Below are 14397 nucleotides of genomic sequence, written 5' to 3'. Positions count from 1 at the left end.
TCGAGCTGGAGAAGTTAAAGATAAGGGCAGAGCAGGGGCTCGTGCCGAACCAAGTGGAGGGTTCCGGGTGACCCAGGAGGTTAGGCTGGTTCCCCCATTTGACGATACCGACGTGGATCGGTACTTTCTCCATTTCGAAAAAGTGGCTATCAGTCAGGACTGGCCGAGAGATATGTGGGTTGTTTTGCTTCAGAGTGTACTGAAAGGGAAAGCCCAAGAAGCTTACTCAGCTTTGTCCGCGGAAGATGCCCCAGAGGTATGAGGTGGTGAAAGAGGCCATCCTCAGGATTTATGAGTTGGTCCCGGAGGCATACCGGCAGAGGTTCCGGAATGCGAGGAAGCAGTGGGACCGCACGTATTTGGAGTTTGCCCGTGAGATGCAGACATATTGTGAGCATTGGTGCGCCTCAAAGGGGGTAGAGGGGGATTATGACAGACTGCTACAGCAGATCCTGATTGAGCAGTTTAAAGGTTGTGTCCCTGAGGGTATGAGACCCTACCTAGATGAGAAAGAGGCAGCCACGTTAGCCGCAACTGCTAAGTTAGCGGAGGAGTATGCGTTGACACATAAAATGAAGTTTGCCCCGAGTAAAGGCTACCAGAAGGGTAGTCAGGACGGTGGGGAGAGTCCGCCGGAAAAGTTAGAAAGTAAGCCGGGGACTAGTGAGAAGGATAAGGTAGACCGGGAGCAGTCTGGTAGGAAGTCTCCTGGGGTCGTCTGTTATAATTGCGGGAAAGTCGGACACTTTGCGTCCAGGTGCTTTGCCCCAAAGAAGGAGACGGGAAAAGGAAAAACAGCGATTTTGACTGGCTGTATCGAGCTGGTAAACGAACCACTAGGGAAGGAAAGGTCTGCCGAAGTTTAGGAAGGGCGCGAGAAGTTTATCTCGGCCGGATTGGTGTCAGTGAAGGAGGGGTTAAAACCAGTTGCAGTGCGGATCTGGAGAGACACGGGAGCATGCCAGTCACTAATACTGAAGAGTGTATTACAGTTTAGCTCAGAGACCCAGACTGGGGAGGTCAAGGTCAAAGGTATTGGAGAAGGGACAGAGTCAGTCCCTTTGCACCAGATACACTTACAAAGCAACCTGGTCTCTGGACTAGTCACAATCGGGGTGAGGTCCGAATTACCGATGAAAGGCGTGGAAGTCTTGCTCGGTAATGACATCGCCGGAGGAATCGTGTTCCCAGCAGTGAGATTGACAGGTCAGCCTGCCAGCAGTGAGGCCCCACCCATGGACTCACAGGTTCATCACGGGACCGCGGTAGTAAATTTAGCTGAGACGTTTCTGCCAGCCTTGTACGAGAAGGGGGTAGAAAGTGAAAAGGAGGAGTGTAGTGAGGCAAGAGGTAGTGAGGGAGCTGGGACAGACATAGCATTAGCCAGGAAAGAATTTGTGCAGACGCAGGAGCAAGACGAGGGGCTGATGGATTTGGCAGAGACAGCTCTCTCTGACACAGACTTGACAAGGGAACTAGTAGGCTACTGTGTGGAGGAATAAGTGCTAAGGAAGCAAGGGAGACCAAGTGCCGTGCCCGCAGATGAGGAACAGGGGGTGGTGCAAGAGAGTTATGGGGATGAGGTTTTTAACCTGGCCCACAAGGTACCCCCCGGTGGACATTTTGCGGTACTGGAGGGAATAGTTGGTGGAATCATGAAAGAGGGTTACCGGCTGCCCAGTTGTAAGGATGTTATTGATTATGACCGATGCGAACTGAGACGGTCACAGGCTTTTGATATGCTAACAAACCTAGTCGGGGTTAGCACGGAAATCAATGAAGCTAGGGTCCCCCCGATAAGAGAAAAAAAAATTTTGAAAAGATGAGTATGGTATCGACCAGATGGGAGAAGGCTATTGCTTTGGCCAGGTCCGCTGATACGATCTCTCCCTTAATCCTCGAACAAAGCGACTCTTTAGGAGAAGTAATTAAACGACTCGCACCTGTATGTTTGGTTGTCCCGAGGCGATGCAAAGAACTGGGACGTTGGGTGGTGTCTGTTATACTAGGTCAGCCTAGCAAGCAACATCCATATAGAATGAGTAATTCAGTGACTAAAGGGCTGACGAACACAGAGGTGTGTATTGGAAATTTAATATAGCTGTCTGAAGCCAGCTTGATAGTGAAAAAACTGAGTTCGGCCACACGAAGGTCACTTACCTGGGAATTGTGGTGACACAGGGGCAGCTGGCAGCGATGCAAGCTACAGTGCAGGCTATCGCTGACCTCCCAACCCCGACAGACAAGAGGGCCCTCAGAAGGCTCTTGGAGATGGTGGGGTACTGTTGGAAGTTTTGCAATAACTCTGCGGTCACTACCCCTCCCACTAAGCCCTTGCGAGAGAAAACTAAGTCGGAATGGGACGACCATTGTTATTGTGGTCTGGGACAAAACCAAATGAGAGGTTACATTGATCGCAATTCATCAGTGTTTTTGGCCACTATGAAGTTTGCTAAGTTGGAGCCTGGTCTAAGGGATTATTAATAACACATATAAAAGGAACAGAAAATGTGATGGCTGACTGTCTGTCAGGTGTTGACAACTTCAAACTCGCTGTATTAGCCAAATAGCTGATAAAGATGTATATTTGTGTGTGTATCAAATAATGTATTCATGTTTGTAATTTTTACCCCCCGGTAAAAATCCTTAAGGGGGGGGGGGGGAGTGTGACAAGAATACACATAGATTAAGATGTTAGCTGTCCTGTGTGATCAGCAGTTGGTCTGCCACCTGTCTTCAGGAGAGAGAGATAAGGAAAACAATGGAGCAGCATTTGGAGATGTGTAATGAAGGGACGGGAGAGAGTGTAACAGAAGGAGGGAACTGTCAAGAGCGGCTCCCCCTTTGAACACTGAACTGTTTGAAGTGATGGACAGGCGATACCCCAGCAGGGGGATAAAAAGGGACAGGTTCGCTAAGGCAACACACACACAACACCTGAGGTAACAAGACCCTGGAAGCGATGCGTCTCTCACAAGTCAGTGGGAAGTACCGGGCCATAAACGCACAGGGTGGAAAGGCACGATCAGCGGGAACCTGGTGTGTGTCCACCCTTGCCTGGGTGCCAGGTTCAGCGCAGGGAAACGATCGTATCTGGAAACAGAGGGGTCACGGATGGTGACCTCAGATGACATCATAAAGGACTCGCCCGACAGCTGACTGCGAAGGTCTGTGTGGAAGCCGTTTGAATATTCATTCGTTTTTGCTCTCTCCTTCCCCCACACCGTCCATCTCCCACGGCAGCGATTACTGCGAACTGAACTGAACTTTGCGTCACTTTGAAACTGGTCATTTGCCCCTAGACAACGATAGAGCTTGATTGATACTGTTATCTGATTTCTGTGTACATGTATGTTTATCATTGCTGAACTGTTGCATTCATTATCCTTTTGATTAGAGTACTGTGTTGCTTGTTTCTTTAATAAAGTTTTCTTAGTTCTAGTAATCCAGACTCCAACTGAGTGATCCATTTCTGCTGGTTTGGCAACCCAGTTACGGGGTACGTAACACCCCCAGCACAGCTTGGACTGTGTTGGTCATTGATATAAACGACACGTTTCAATATTTCGATATACAAGTGACAAATGAAGCTAATCTTTATCTTTTCATGCCTAGCATCCACCGGATTCTGGCTGGAAATGGCAATTTGACTGCAGCATGGCCTAATGTGAAATAAACTACTACCTCAAGCACAGAAGTCATCTGTGAGGCTGGGATTAGTGCAGAGGTGCAAGACTCAGAATGTACAGATGTACTGATGTACAGAGTTCAAAGTACATTTATTATCAATGGAGAGCATATAGAATTTTGAGATTCACCTTCCTGCACCCTTCTTGCCACAAAACAAAAAGACACAACAGAATTCACAAAAAAAATGCAAACGATCATAGAACATGAACCAGACTCCCTGAATCTAAGTCCACAGGAAACTAGCCAATTCAGTGTTTCAGCCAGTCCAGGAGCCTGATAGCTGCAGTCACACCTACATAGCCAGCATTCAGCACCTAAGTAAAGCCTCCTGGAGTAGTGAGCAAACACTGGCTCATTGTCCTCCCTTGGCCTTGACATTTTAATCTTTATATGGCCCAGCACTTAAATAGGCCAAATATCAGATCGTTATCCACCCTCTGGCCCAGGCTCTCAATCCAGCACCAAGTCTGCTCCAACAAAAGCCACAGCAACAGTACCTGCATTCTCGGAAGTCCAGCTTGCTGAATATTTCAGGATAGCACAAAAATGTCAGGTTGTACAGATGATTCAAAAGCATACCCCCCAGCGGGAAGTTACAGGTTGAGGATTTCAGTGACTATAGTTTCAAAAAAGTATATTTAGTAGAATCATTAGTTTTGTTTGTTATATTCAGAGTCATCGTGTCTCACCAGCGCCACTTTCATTAAACAAAACAAAATATATATGCCCACATTCAGCTTGAGTGGCTGGATGAACACTCAATTCCAGACCATAAGTTTGCAAGTTCAGGCCCACTGCAGAACAAAAACCCACAACTCTACGAACATTCCAGTTGGAGGTGCCATCTCTGATCCCAGCTGAGTGCAAGTTTCAATAGCACTGCAGTGCTCCAGTTAATACTTACACCATGAAGAAGAAAAAAACAGAAACAAAAAAAAACTGCTTTTTAATGAGGGTCTGCTTATTGGATTTTAGTTACCTAATTTTTTTTGAACACTATAGTATTTCAATTAGTAATTTACTTGCTGCAAAGAATTTTAGAATTTAGAGAAGTAAATTCAAAGTCTTCTATTTTTGACTAAGCACAATAAGCTGAAGTGAGGTGAGATGAGATGATGTGTAGATGCATTATTAAGCAGTCCTATTAAAACTGAAGATGGAGACCAGTAGATAAACTGATTGGAATCACAGTTGGCACAAAGGAAGATCACAGTGGTTATGTTCCCCTGATTTAGTTGCTATTTTATTTCTAACTGCTTTCTTTTAGGTTTGCGCTTTTCTTGATTGCTTATTATTGCGTTGTTAAGCAATTAACCTTCCACATCAAACATTTTTACATTGTTTGTACATTTCATTTAGTTGCTATTAGTTAGAAGCACATTGTTAGGACTGAAAGGAATCTTAACTATAATTTGAATCAATTTTCAGTGAGTATGCCAAGAAGTAATGTCCTTACTTACCGTAATACTTTTGGTGAATAAAACCGCCTTCAAAATATGACTATGCTGGAATGGAGTTTACCTGTCTGCCTAGCTCAAGACAAATGGGGAAAACTGAGCGAGGACAGAATAGTGGTTTTGAAGCCAAACACCTTAGATCAGGACAGCCTCCCACGATGCCATTCAACAGACAAGAGTCCTAGGGCTAATTGTCTTCAGTTTCTGCATTCATAACCTTCCTTACCAGGATTACCCTCAGACAACTGCAGTCTATGAACTCAACACCATGAAGATGGACTAGCAATTTTTCCCCAGTAATACCCATATACTACTTACTTACTAAAACGGTCTAGTAACGTCTGAATATTTCTAGGTTATATTGAGTTTCGTGTTCATCCAAATTTAGCTCAGTATATGAACATATATCTGACTAAAAGAATTAGATAAAAATCAATGTTTTTTCTTTAAAATATGATTCCTCCACCAAGATTCTAGATGTCTATAAGGAGTACTTCAACAAGCGAGGCTATCCATTGTAATCTGGGTAGACATAATGGAGCAGAGGGCAGCATTCAAATAAAAACTGATGCATTACAGAAAGTTCATCCCACCAAGGAGAAGGTTGGAAATCGTGAACAGGAACAACAAATAATGGGCAAAAAAAAAATGCAAACAGCTAAAACCAATATAAGTTATGGTGACCAGAACTATTTACAGTACAACAGATAACAAAACATCCCACAAATTTTACAAAAGGGATTGTTTAAAAAGCCTACAATGTCAATGAAAACCAATAAGGATATTTGTACAACAATTAGAAATAAGTTGACTAAAATTAACAAGAGCCCTTTAAGAAACATTAATTCAAAAGACTAATGAAGTGAACATCAAATAATTACTTGTATCACCAACTTGGGGGGGGGGGGGAGACAAGATCTTGAGAGGGTCATTTAGCCAGTTTGAAGTTGGCTGATATCTACCCCAGAATCGGAGATCACCTAAACTCAGCAATGCCTTCCTGTTTCACTCCTGAATGTACAGATACAAGCTTCAAACAGACAGGCAACGATTAATATTAGATCAACTGTTAACTTCCTCCAAGCACTTCTTTTGAAAAAAAACATTGTGAGAAATAACGGCATCACAAAAGATCACTAGCCAATCACAAGGTTGTCCTAACAGGCTCAAGCATCTAAACGCCCCATATTGTTCTCCAATGTTGACTTTATACAGTTGCAAGAGAAAGTTTGAGAACCCTTTGTAATTATCTGGTTTTCTGCATTAATTACTCATAAAATGTGGTCTGATCTTCATTCAAGTCACAATAATAAACAAACACAATCTGCCTAAACTAATAAATAGCACTTGAACAATTGTACTTTTCAGGTCTTTATTTAACACACTGTTTAATCAGTCACAGTCCAGGCTGGAAAAAGTATGAATCCTTGTACTTAATAACTGATAGAACCTCCTTAAGCACCAATAACCTCCACCAAACATTTCATGTAGCTGCTGATCAGACTTGCACAACAGCGAGGAGGAAGTCTGGACCATTTCTCCATACAAAACTCTTTCTGTTCATCAATATTTCTGGGATACCTTGCATGAACAGCCCTTTAGGGTCATGCCACAACATCTCAATTAGGTTAAGGTCTGGACCCTGATTTGCCCATTCTAAAATATGAATTTTCTTCTTTATAAACCATTCTGTTGCTGATTTTAAGCTTCAGGTGATGGACCACTACCCTGACATTCTCCCATAAAATGTCTGATACAAGTTTGCATTCATTGTTCCCTCAACGAGTGTAAACTGTCCAGGCCCTGAGGCAGCAAACCAGCCCCAAATCATGGTGCTCCTTTCACCATGCTTCACAGTTGAGATGATGGTTCAGTGTTGGTGTGCAGTGCGCTTTTCCCTCCAAACATAGCAGCGTGCATTTCTGCCACAAAGTTCAACCTTTGTCTCATCTGTCCACAGAGCATTGCCCCAGAAACATTGTGGAACATCCAGGTGGTCTTTTGCAAACTTGAAACGTGCAGCAACGTTTTTTTTTATTTGGAGACCAGTGGTTTCCTACATGGTGTCCTTCCATAAATACCATTCTTGTTCAATGTTTTTCTTATAGTGGACACATGAATAAAGGCTTTAGCAAATTCTAGTGATTTCTGCAGGTCTTTCGCTGCTACCCTTGGGTTCTTTTTCACCTCCTTCAGCATTGCACGTTGTGCTTTTGGCAGGACACCCACTCCTAGGGAGAGTACTGCATTTCCTCCATTTGTAGACAATTTCCCTTACTGTGGACTGATGAACACTCAGGTCTTTAGAAATGCTTTTGTAACTTTCCCCAACTTCATGCATCTCTACAATTCTTCTAAGGTCCTCTGAAAGTTGTTTTGATCAAGACATGGTGCACATAAACAGATCTTTCTTGAGAAGCGCATGTTTTGTCAGTAATCCGATTTGTGTATGCATATATTACAAACCCCAATTCCAGAAAAGTTGGGAGATTTTCCAAAATGCAATAAAAACAAAAATCTGTGGTATGTTATTTCACATGAACCTTTATTTAACTGACAAAAGTACAAACAGAAGATTTTCAATAGTTTTACTGATCAACTTAATTGTATTTTGTAAACATAAACAAATTTAGAATTTGATGGCTGCAACACACTCAACAAAAGTTGGGACAGAGGCATGTTTACCATTGCGTTATATCACCTTTCCTTTTTAACAACACTTCTTAATCATTTTGGAACTGAGGATACTAATTGTAGTAGATTTGCAATTGGAAATTTTGTCCATTCTTGCTTGATATAAGACTTCAGCTGCTCAACAGTCCGTGGTCTCTGTTGTCTGATTCTCCTCTTCATGATGCGCCATACATTTTCAATAGGAGATAGATCTGGACTGGCAGCAGGCCAGTCAAACACATGCACTCTGTGTCTACAAAGCCATGCTGCTGTAGCCCGTGCAAAATGTGGTCTGGCATTGTCCTGCTGAAATAAGCATGGATGTCCCGGGAAGAGACGTCGCCTTGATGGCAACATATGTCTCTCTAAAATCCTAATATACGCCTCAGAGTCAATGGTACCTTCACATACATGCAACTCACCCATGCCATGGGCACTGATGCACCCCCATACCATTACAGATGCTGGCTTTTGCACCTTTCACTGATAACAATCTGGATGGTCGTTTTCATCTTTGGCACGGAGAGCTCGATGCCTGTTTTTTCCAAAAACTAGCTGAAATGTAGACTCATCTGACCACAGCATACGGTTCCACAGTCTTTCGGTCCATCTGAGATGAACTCGGACCCAGAGAACTCGTCGGCATTTCTGCATAGAGTTGATGTATGGCTTCCTCCTTGCGTAATATAGTTTCAAGTTGCATTTCTGGATGCAGCGACGGACTGCATTAAGTGACAATGGTTTTCCGAAGTACTCCCGAGCCCAGGTGGCTATAATTGTCACAGTAGCATGACAGAGGGCTCGAAGATCACGCGCATTCAACAGTGGTTTCCAACCTTGCCCTTTACGCACTGAGATGTCTCTGAATCTTTTCACAATATTATGTACTGTAGATGTTGAAAGACCTAAATTCTCTGCAATCTTGCGTTGAGAAATGTTCCTTTTGAACTAACAATTCTCTCACGAATTTTGACACAAAGGGGTGAGCCACGACCCATCCTTGCTTGCAAAGACTGAGCCTTTGATGGACGCTACTTTTACCCAATCATGATACCTCACCTGCTACCAATTAGCCTGCTTAATGTGGAGTCTTCCAAACCGGTATTACTTGAATATTCTGTGCATTTTCCAATCCTATGTTAACTCTGTCTCAACTTTTGTTCAGTGTGTTGCAGCCATCAAATTCTAAATTTGTGTATGTTTACAAAATACAATTAAGTTGGTCAGTAAAACTATCGAAAATCTTTTCTTTGTACTTTTGTCAGTTAAATAAAGGTTCACGTGAATTAACATATCACAGATTTTTGTTTTTATTGCATTTTGGAAAATATCCCAACTTTTCTGGAAATGGGGTTTGTGTGTGTATATATATATGTATATAAAACCTAGACTGTGATTGTTTAAATTGTGTACTCAGTATTAACAAGAAGTAAACGTTTGTATATTACTAGTTCAAACAGATTGTGCTAGTCTATCATTGTAACCCCATTTTATGAGAAATTAATGTAGAAAACCAGGTAATTATAAAAGAGCTCAAACATTTTCTTGCAACTGTAGTAGTCCTATTGAAACCTCTAAGAGCCAAGGAGACGCCTCTGGCAACAGAGGCAAGATTTGTTAATCAATCGATTATCCTGTCATTAATGAGTTATTGCAAGGACTTCCCACATACAAACTGGCCTTTTCTTTCTATGCACCACAGCAGACTACACTTAGGTAGTCTGTTATTGCAAAATACACTGGAATTTCCTTGAGTTGTAAAAGGTGCTATACAAATGAAAAAAAGACTACACCCTTCATCACAGCCCTCTTCCAAGAACTTCTAAAATACGTAATTGAGAGGCTAACCTAGAAATCCGACCATCCAGCCAATCAGAACTGTCTGCAGTGCAGTCTCTGAGATCATCATCAAACACAGTAGAATCCAAGTCGTCCACTTTGCGTAGTTTACCATCTGCACCACGCTTCCTCCCAACAGACCAGCGACATGGTGGTAGCTTTTTCCTAGGAAAGAGAAAGAAATAAAACACTTGACAAATCAATCAAAGCAAGACTGGAGAACAAAGGCTAAATGCAGCAGAACACACTCATTTCACATATTTTGTAACTGGAAAAATAGACCAAACTAAATTGGATTTGTTTTTCACAAAATCAGAGCTTTACAATGAATTTTATTGTAAAATTGAAGAGAGAAACACCAGGGAAGCTACTTGCAGCAAACTTTGCAGTCAATAGTACAAGCATCAGCAAATCCCTCACCATCAGTACCTATGTAGTAAGTCACTACCAATAAAATTCAACTGAATGAGCCACTTACATAGTGTGACTAGAAGAGCAGGTTACTCACCAGGGGAAAGAAGCAAATAACTCACTTACTGAATTTCAAAGCTTTTCCACCAATACATGACACTCAAATCAGTAGTGTAATGGAAAATAGCCTCCAATTGCTATCAGTAATACTCTAAAAAATTAAGTGTAAGAAAATGAATGAACTGAATTAATGAAAGAGAAATATTGCTTGGCAGATCTGTTTTGGGAGGCTGTAATTAGCAAAACAAGGTATCTTGATTACATGCAAGATATGATTACGATTACAGCATTTTCCATGAGGGAATAATAATCTGGTGCAAATTGAAGATAAACTGACAGATGGTATACCCATTTAATCAGTGAAAGATTAAAAAGTCTGGGTGTTCACTGGAACCTGATATCCTCATTCTTGGATCCCCAATGGCTTAAATTTTGCAAGCAATTAACATCAAAAAACAACAGTAGCTTTTTCAGCTTTTTAGGTCAACTCTACCATTCAGAACATTTATGGTGGATCATCTATTTCAGATTCCATTTCTGCTTCGCCCCATTTTCTTTTAACATTAAGAAATATACTTACCTTCTGACCAAAAAGAGAACATTTAGTTTCCACTGCCTTTTGTGGTTGAGAATTTCACAGATGCATGGTGTAATCACCATCTTCTCAGTTCCAAATGACACACATCAAATCCTGAAGTTTTATCCCCTGGATCTGGACTTCCCTGCCATGAGGAACATCCTCCATGTAATCTACTTAGCACTGTTAGAATTTTATAGGTTTCTGAATTTGCCTTTCATTCTTGCAATTTTCATTATCAACCCTCCCCCCCCCACCCAGAGCTACAGCAAGATATTCTTCATTTCCCATGCTCAGGTCGTTCTTACAACAAAGCCCAACATATTTTCAGGAAGGCAAACAATATGCAAGAGGATTTCAACATGAGTTTAGAGACATCTTGTTCCAAGTATATACAGCCTTAGTACGACCACATCTGGAATTTCCTGGAACAAAAATGAAACTGAAGGAACTCAACGAAACCCAAAACGTCAGCCACCCTTTTGCCTCCCGGAGCTGCTTCACTCGCCTGCCATCCGATATCTGCAAAATTACTACATTTGACAGGGTCAAAGAAGGGATGTACAGAAAGGGTGGGGGAGTGGGAGACACAGAGAAGTTTCAGAATAAAGGAGTCAGCCAACCAGGAATGAGATGAAGGGAAAAAAATATTGCAGCCAGATGGTATTGAAGCTTTGAAATGCTCTACCCGAGGGATTATGGAGACCCAATACCAGCATATTCAAGACAAAAGTTTTCCTTTTGCATTTTTAACATAAAGGAAACAAAGAATGTAGTTCATGGAGGAAAACAACACTGACGTAAAAGAATAATCATGATGTTGTTGAACAGCCATCGCAAGTAGGCAAATAACTTAAACCAATTTTTTTTTAAACTTATGTTCTCGAGTAAGACAGGATTGACGGGGTTGGGATGCAAAAGTCGGCTCCAATCAAATTCTTCTGACAAAACCTCACTTAGCGAGAGAAGCAAATACCTTTCCCCAGGCATTTTGGTACACACGTTTACTCCAAACTATGATCTGATGCTATATTTAGATTATAGGCACATAGATTTATAACTTCATACACATCAAATCGATTATGCTTAGGACACCAACGATCACTGCAACGTAATGCTATTGAAGATAACATTAAACTTTAATAAAAGTGCCTCAGTCTGCAGCCGCAGTGTTGAGTTGTCGAGTACCCTAGTACCCCAGCCGTAGTGTTGAGGGATAGTGGGCACAAGGGCAGGGTGTTGGGAAAGAGGGCGTGAAGGCTGGTATTGTTGGGATGTGGGGTCGGAGGGCTGGTGGGCACCACAGCCCCTTGTGTTGAGTTGGACGGCACTGCAAAGCGGGAGTACTAGGTTGAAGGGTGGAAAGACACGCATATTAGGTGCGGGGTCGGAGGGTACCCCGACCACAGTGTTGGGTTGGAGCGTGGGACGGTACCCCAGCCGCACTGGCTCCAGTTTCCCGCCCCTTAACCGCGCCATCTATTCAAACTAGCGCCAAGGCCTGGCTCCGCCTGCTCACAACTTTCCCATCGTCGGCCCTAACCCTCGACGACCGTTGTATTCCCTCCACCCCGGGCTACAGCCAGTACCTGAGCCGCTCGTCCCCTCCGGCAGCCGAGGCCGGACTCCGGTACGACATGTCCACGTCCCTTTAAGGAGCAGCAGCGCGGCGACAATGGCGCGAGCCCAGAAATCTTCGGAGTGCGCACGCGCACCCGCCCGACTACGTCACAATACACCTGACGTCTCCAGCACCGCGCCAATTCCAAAACTACTGGGCTGGGTGGAAATGTGAGTGGAACACAGCCTGCAGCGTATTGGTGCAACCGCCACATGTCGATTCACTGCAACACAAGGCGTAGGTTATTGTTCCTGCCGTCTTGGTCACTTTCTTTTTTTTGGTTTTTGATTATAATATCAAATTTTCAAGCTTATGTGGTTTGATTTTTTTCTCTATTTTTCACTTTAGCATAGACCCCTCCCTTAAATGGTTCATTGGAAGTTCTTTTCATTTTGATTTTTCATTAATTTCTTTGCAGTGTTTTGTTCCTGTTGTTGCGTGAATGAAGTCACTGAAGGAAAGTATTGTCACAAGTACAACGCAGCTGATTTATTCAACAAAACAAAGTACAGCAAGAATCATGTGGAGACACTCTCCGGTCGATAAATCTGCCTGACCCAACGTATCCCCTTACTCACTCTTCCTTCAGTTAGTCCTGACGAAGGGTCTCGGCCTGAAACGTCGACTGCACCTCTTCCTAGAGATGCTGCCTGGCCTGCTGCGTTCACCAGCAACTTTTATGTGTGTTGCTTGAATTTCCAGCATCTGCAGAATTCCTGTTGTATCCTGGCTCGATATTTTATGTGCTAACCACTAAAGAACAATTCCATATTTACAAAATGTGGACAATGCTTTCTTTGAAACTACATACAACATTCACACCTCCCAATTCACATCCACACCACAGACATCTAATTGAATTTTTATCAGCATTGCCTGGTTTGGGATTCACAGTTTTTAGAAACCCATTGTTCAGAGCTGCACTCCAAACTAAAACTAAACCCACAATACATTTTCAGATGTGAAGACTGGTAGCCAAAGTCAATTGCTAAATGTATCTGTCCTAACCCAAAATTGCTCTAACAGTTTCAATCATTTATTCTGCTTCCTATAACTGATTTATGCCCTTCTCCCAACAATGCAGTGAAATAAAATTTCACCAACAAATTAATTTACCTTCTAATCCAAATTATAGATGTCATTGCTGGAAAGTTAATCACATTCATCATTGAGTCAGTTCATTTACAGATGCAAGCTTTATTCCAGCACAGAGAAAGATACAGAAAAAAAAGTGCAGACAAATGCTGCAAGTCAACGTTTCAGGTTGAGCCACGACATTATGCTCTCAACCCAAAACATTTCCTTACACTTTTTGCCTCTGCCAATGCTGTTTGGCCTATAGAGTTCTTTCAGGGCTTTTTTTGTATCAGATTCCAGCAAGTTCAGCCTATTTTAATCTTCATTCATAACAATGCTCATTCTCAAATGAAGTACTGAGGATTCTAATTAGTTGAGACACATGGAAATAGTTAAAGAGGTACTGTATAAGAAAAGACAAACTACCATTTAACTGAGTAACAAGTTTGTATTTAAATGAAATACAGAATAAATTAGAACACTGTGAATACTACTACAGCACTATAAAACCGTTATCGACGGAAGAATTTACCCAGTGTATATGTACACTGCTGCACTCTTTTGATCACTGTAAATGAACAAAATCAGCGCACACACCTAACATAGATAACAGATTGGCTTCATAAAATGCCTCTGATAGAATCTTCCAAATCTTCATTTTCATTGTAACATTTAAGATAATTGTTGATACCTTCAAATACTTTTAGCTGAAGTAGCGAAATCATTTCATTTTCACTCCCGGCTATTTTTAGCCTCTGCAAGCCTGAATTCTTGAAATCGCAGTGAGCAAAAGTGTTCTGAATTGTCTTACTGTTTATTTCTCACCAGATATTAGTAACAAAAATCAGTGCTTTTGGAACACTTGTGAATGAAACTGCCACTATTTAAAAACTGTTCACTGTAAGCAGAAAGTAGTTTCTAATGGCTACACAAGTGCATGTGTCTAAGGCTAGTTAGAAACTGTTCGGCAACAGTCTACTGCCACAATTAAG

The 14397-nt window shown here is 42.2% G+C and overlaps 1 protein-coding gene across 2 annotated transcripts in view; it reads right to left on the bottom strand.

Annotated features, from left to right (window-relative positions):
• The window catches only part of slbp (stem-loop histone mRNA binding protein), a 28414-nt gene extending 15988 nt beyond the window's left edge, over positions 1 to 12426 (bottom strand). The window contains exons 1-2 of one of the 2 annotated variants that reach the window (XM_072256618.1): positions 12297 to 12426; positions 9669 to 9824 (exon numbers count right to left, since the gene is read on the bottom strand). In XM_072256618.1, coding sequence (XP_072112719.1) covers positions 9669 to 9824; positions 12297 to 12346 — 206 coding nt within the window. In that variant the 5' untranslated portion in view covers positions 12347 to 12426. Of the gene's footprint in view, positions 1 to 9668; positions 9825 to 10710; positions 10806 to 12296 lie in introns of those variants that run through there. The other variant, XM_072256617.1, reaches the window with a different exon arrangement.
• Between the last annotated feature and the right edge of the window lie 1971 nt (positions 12427 to 14397).

This window comes from Mobula birostris, chromosome 4 (genome assembly GCF_030028105.1).
Source record: "Mobula birostris isolate sMobBir1 chromosome 4, sMobBir1.hap1, whole genome shotgun sequence".
Lineage (NCBI taxonomy): Eukaryota > Metazoa > Chordata > Chondrichthyes > Myliobatiformes > Myliobatidae > Mobula > Mobula birostris.
This window is presented reverse-complemented; position numbering and strand designations above follow the sequence as displayed.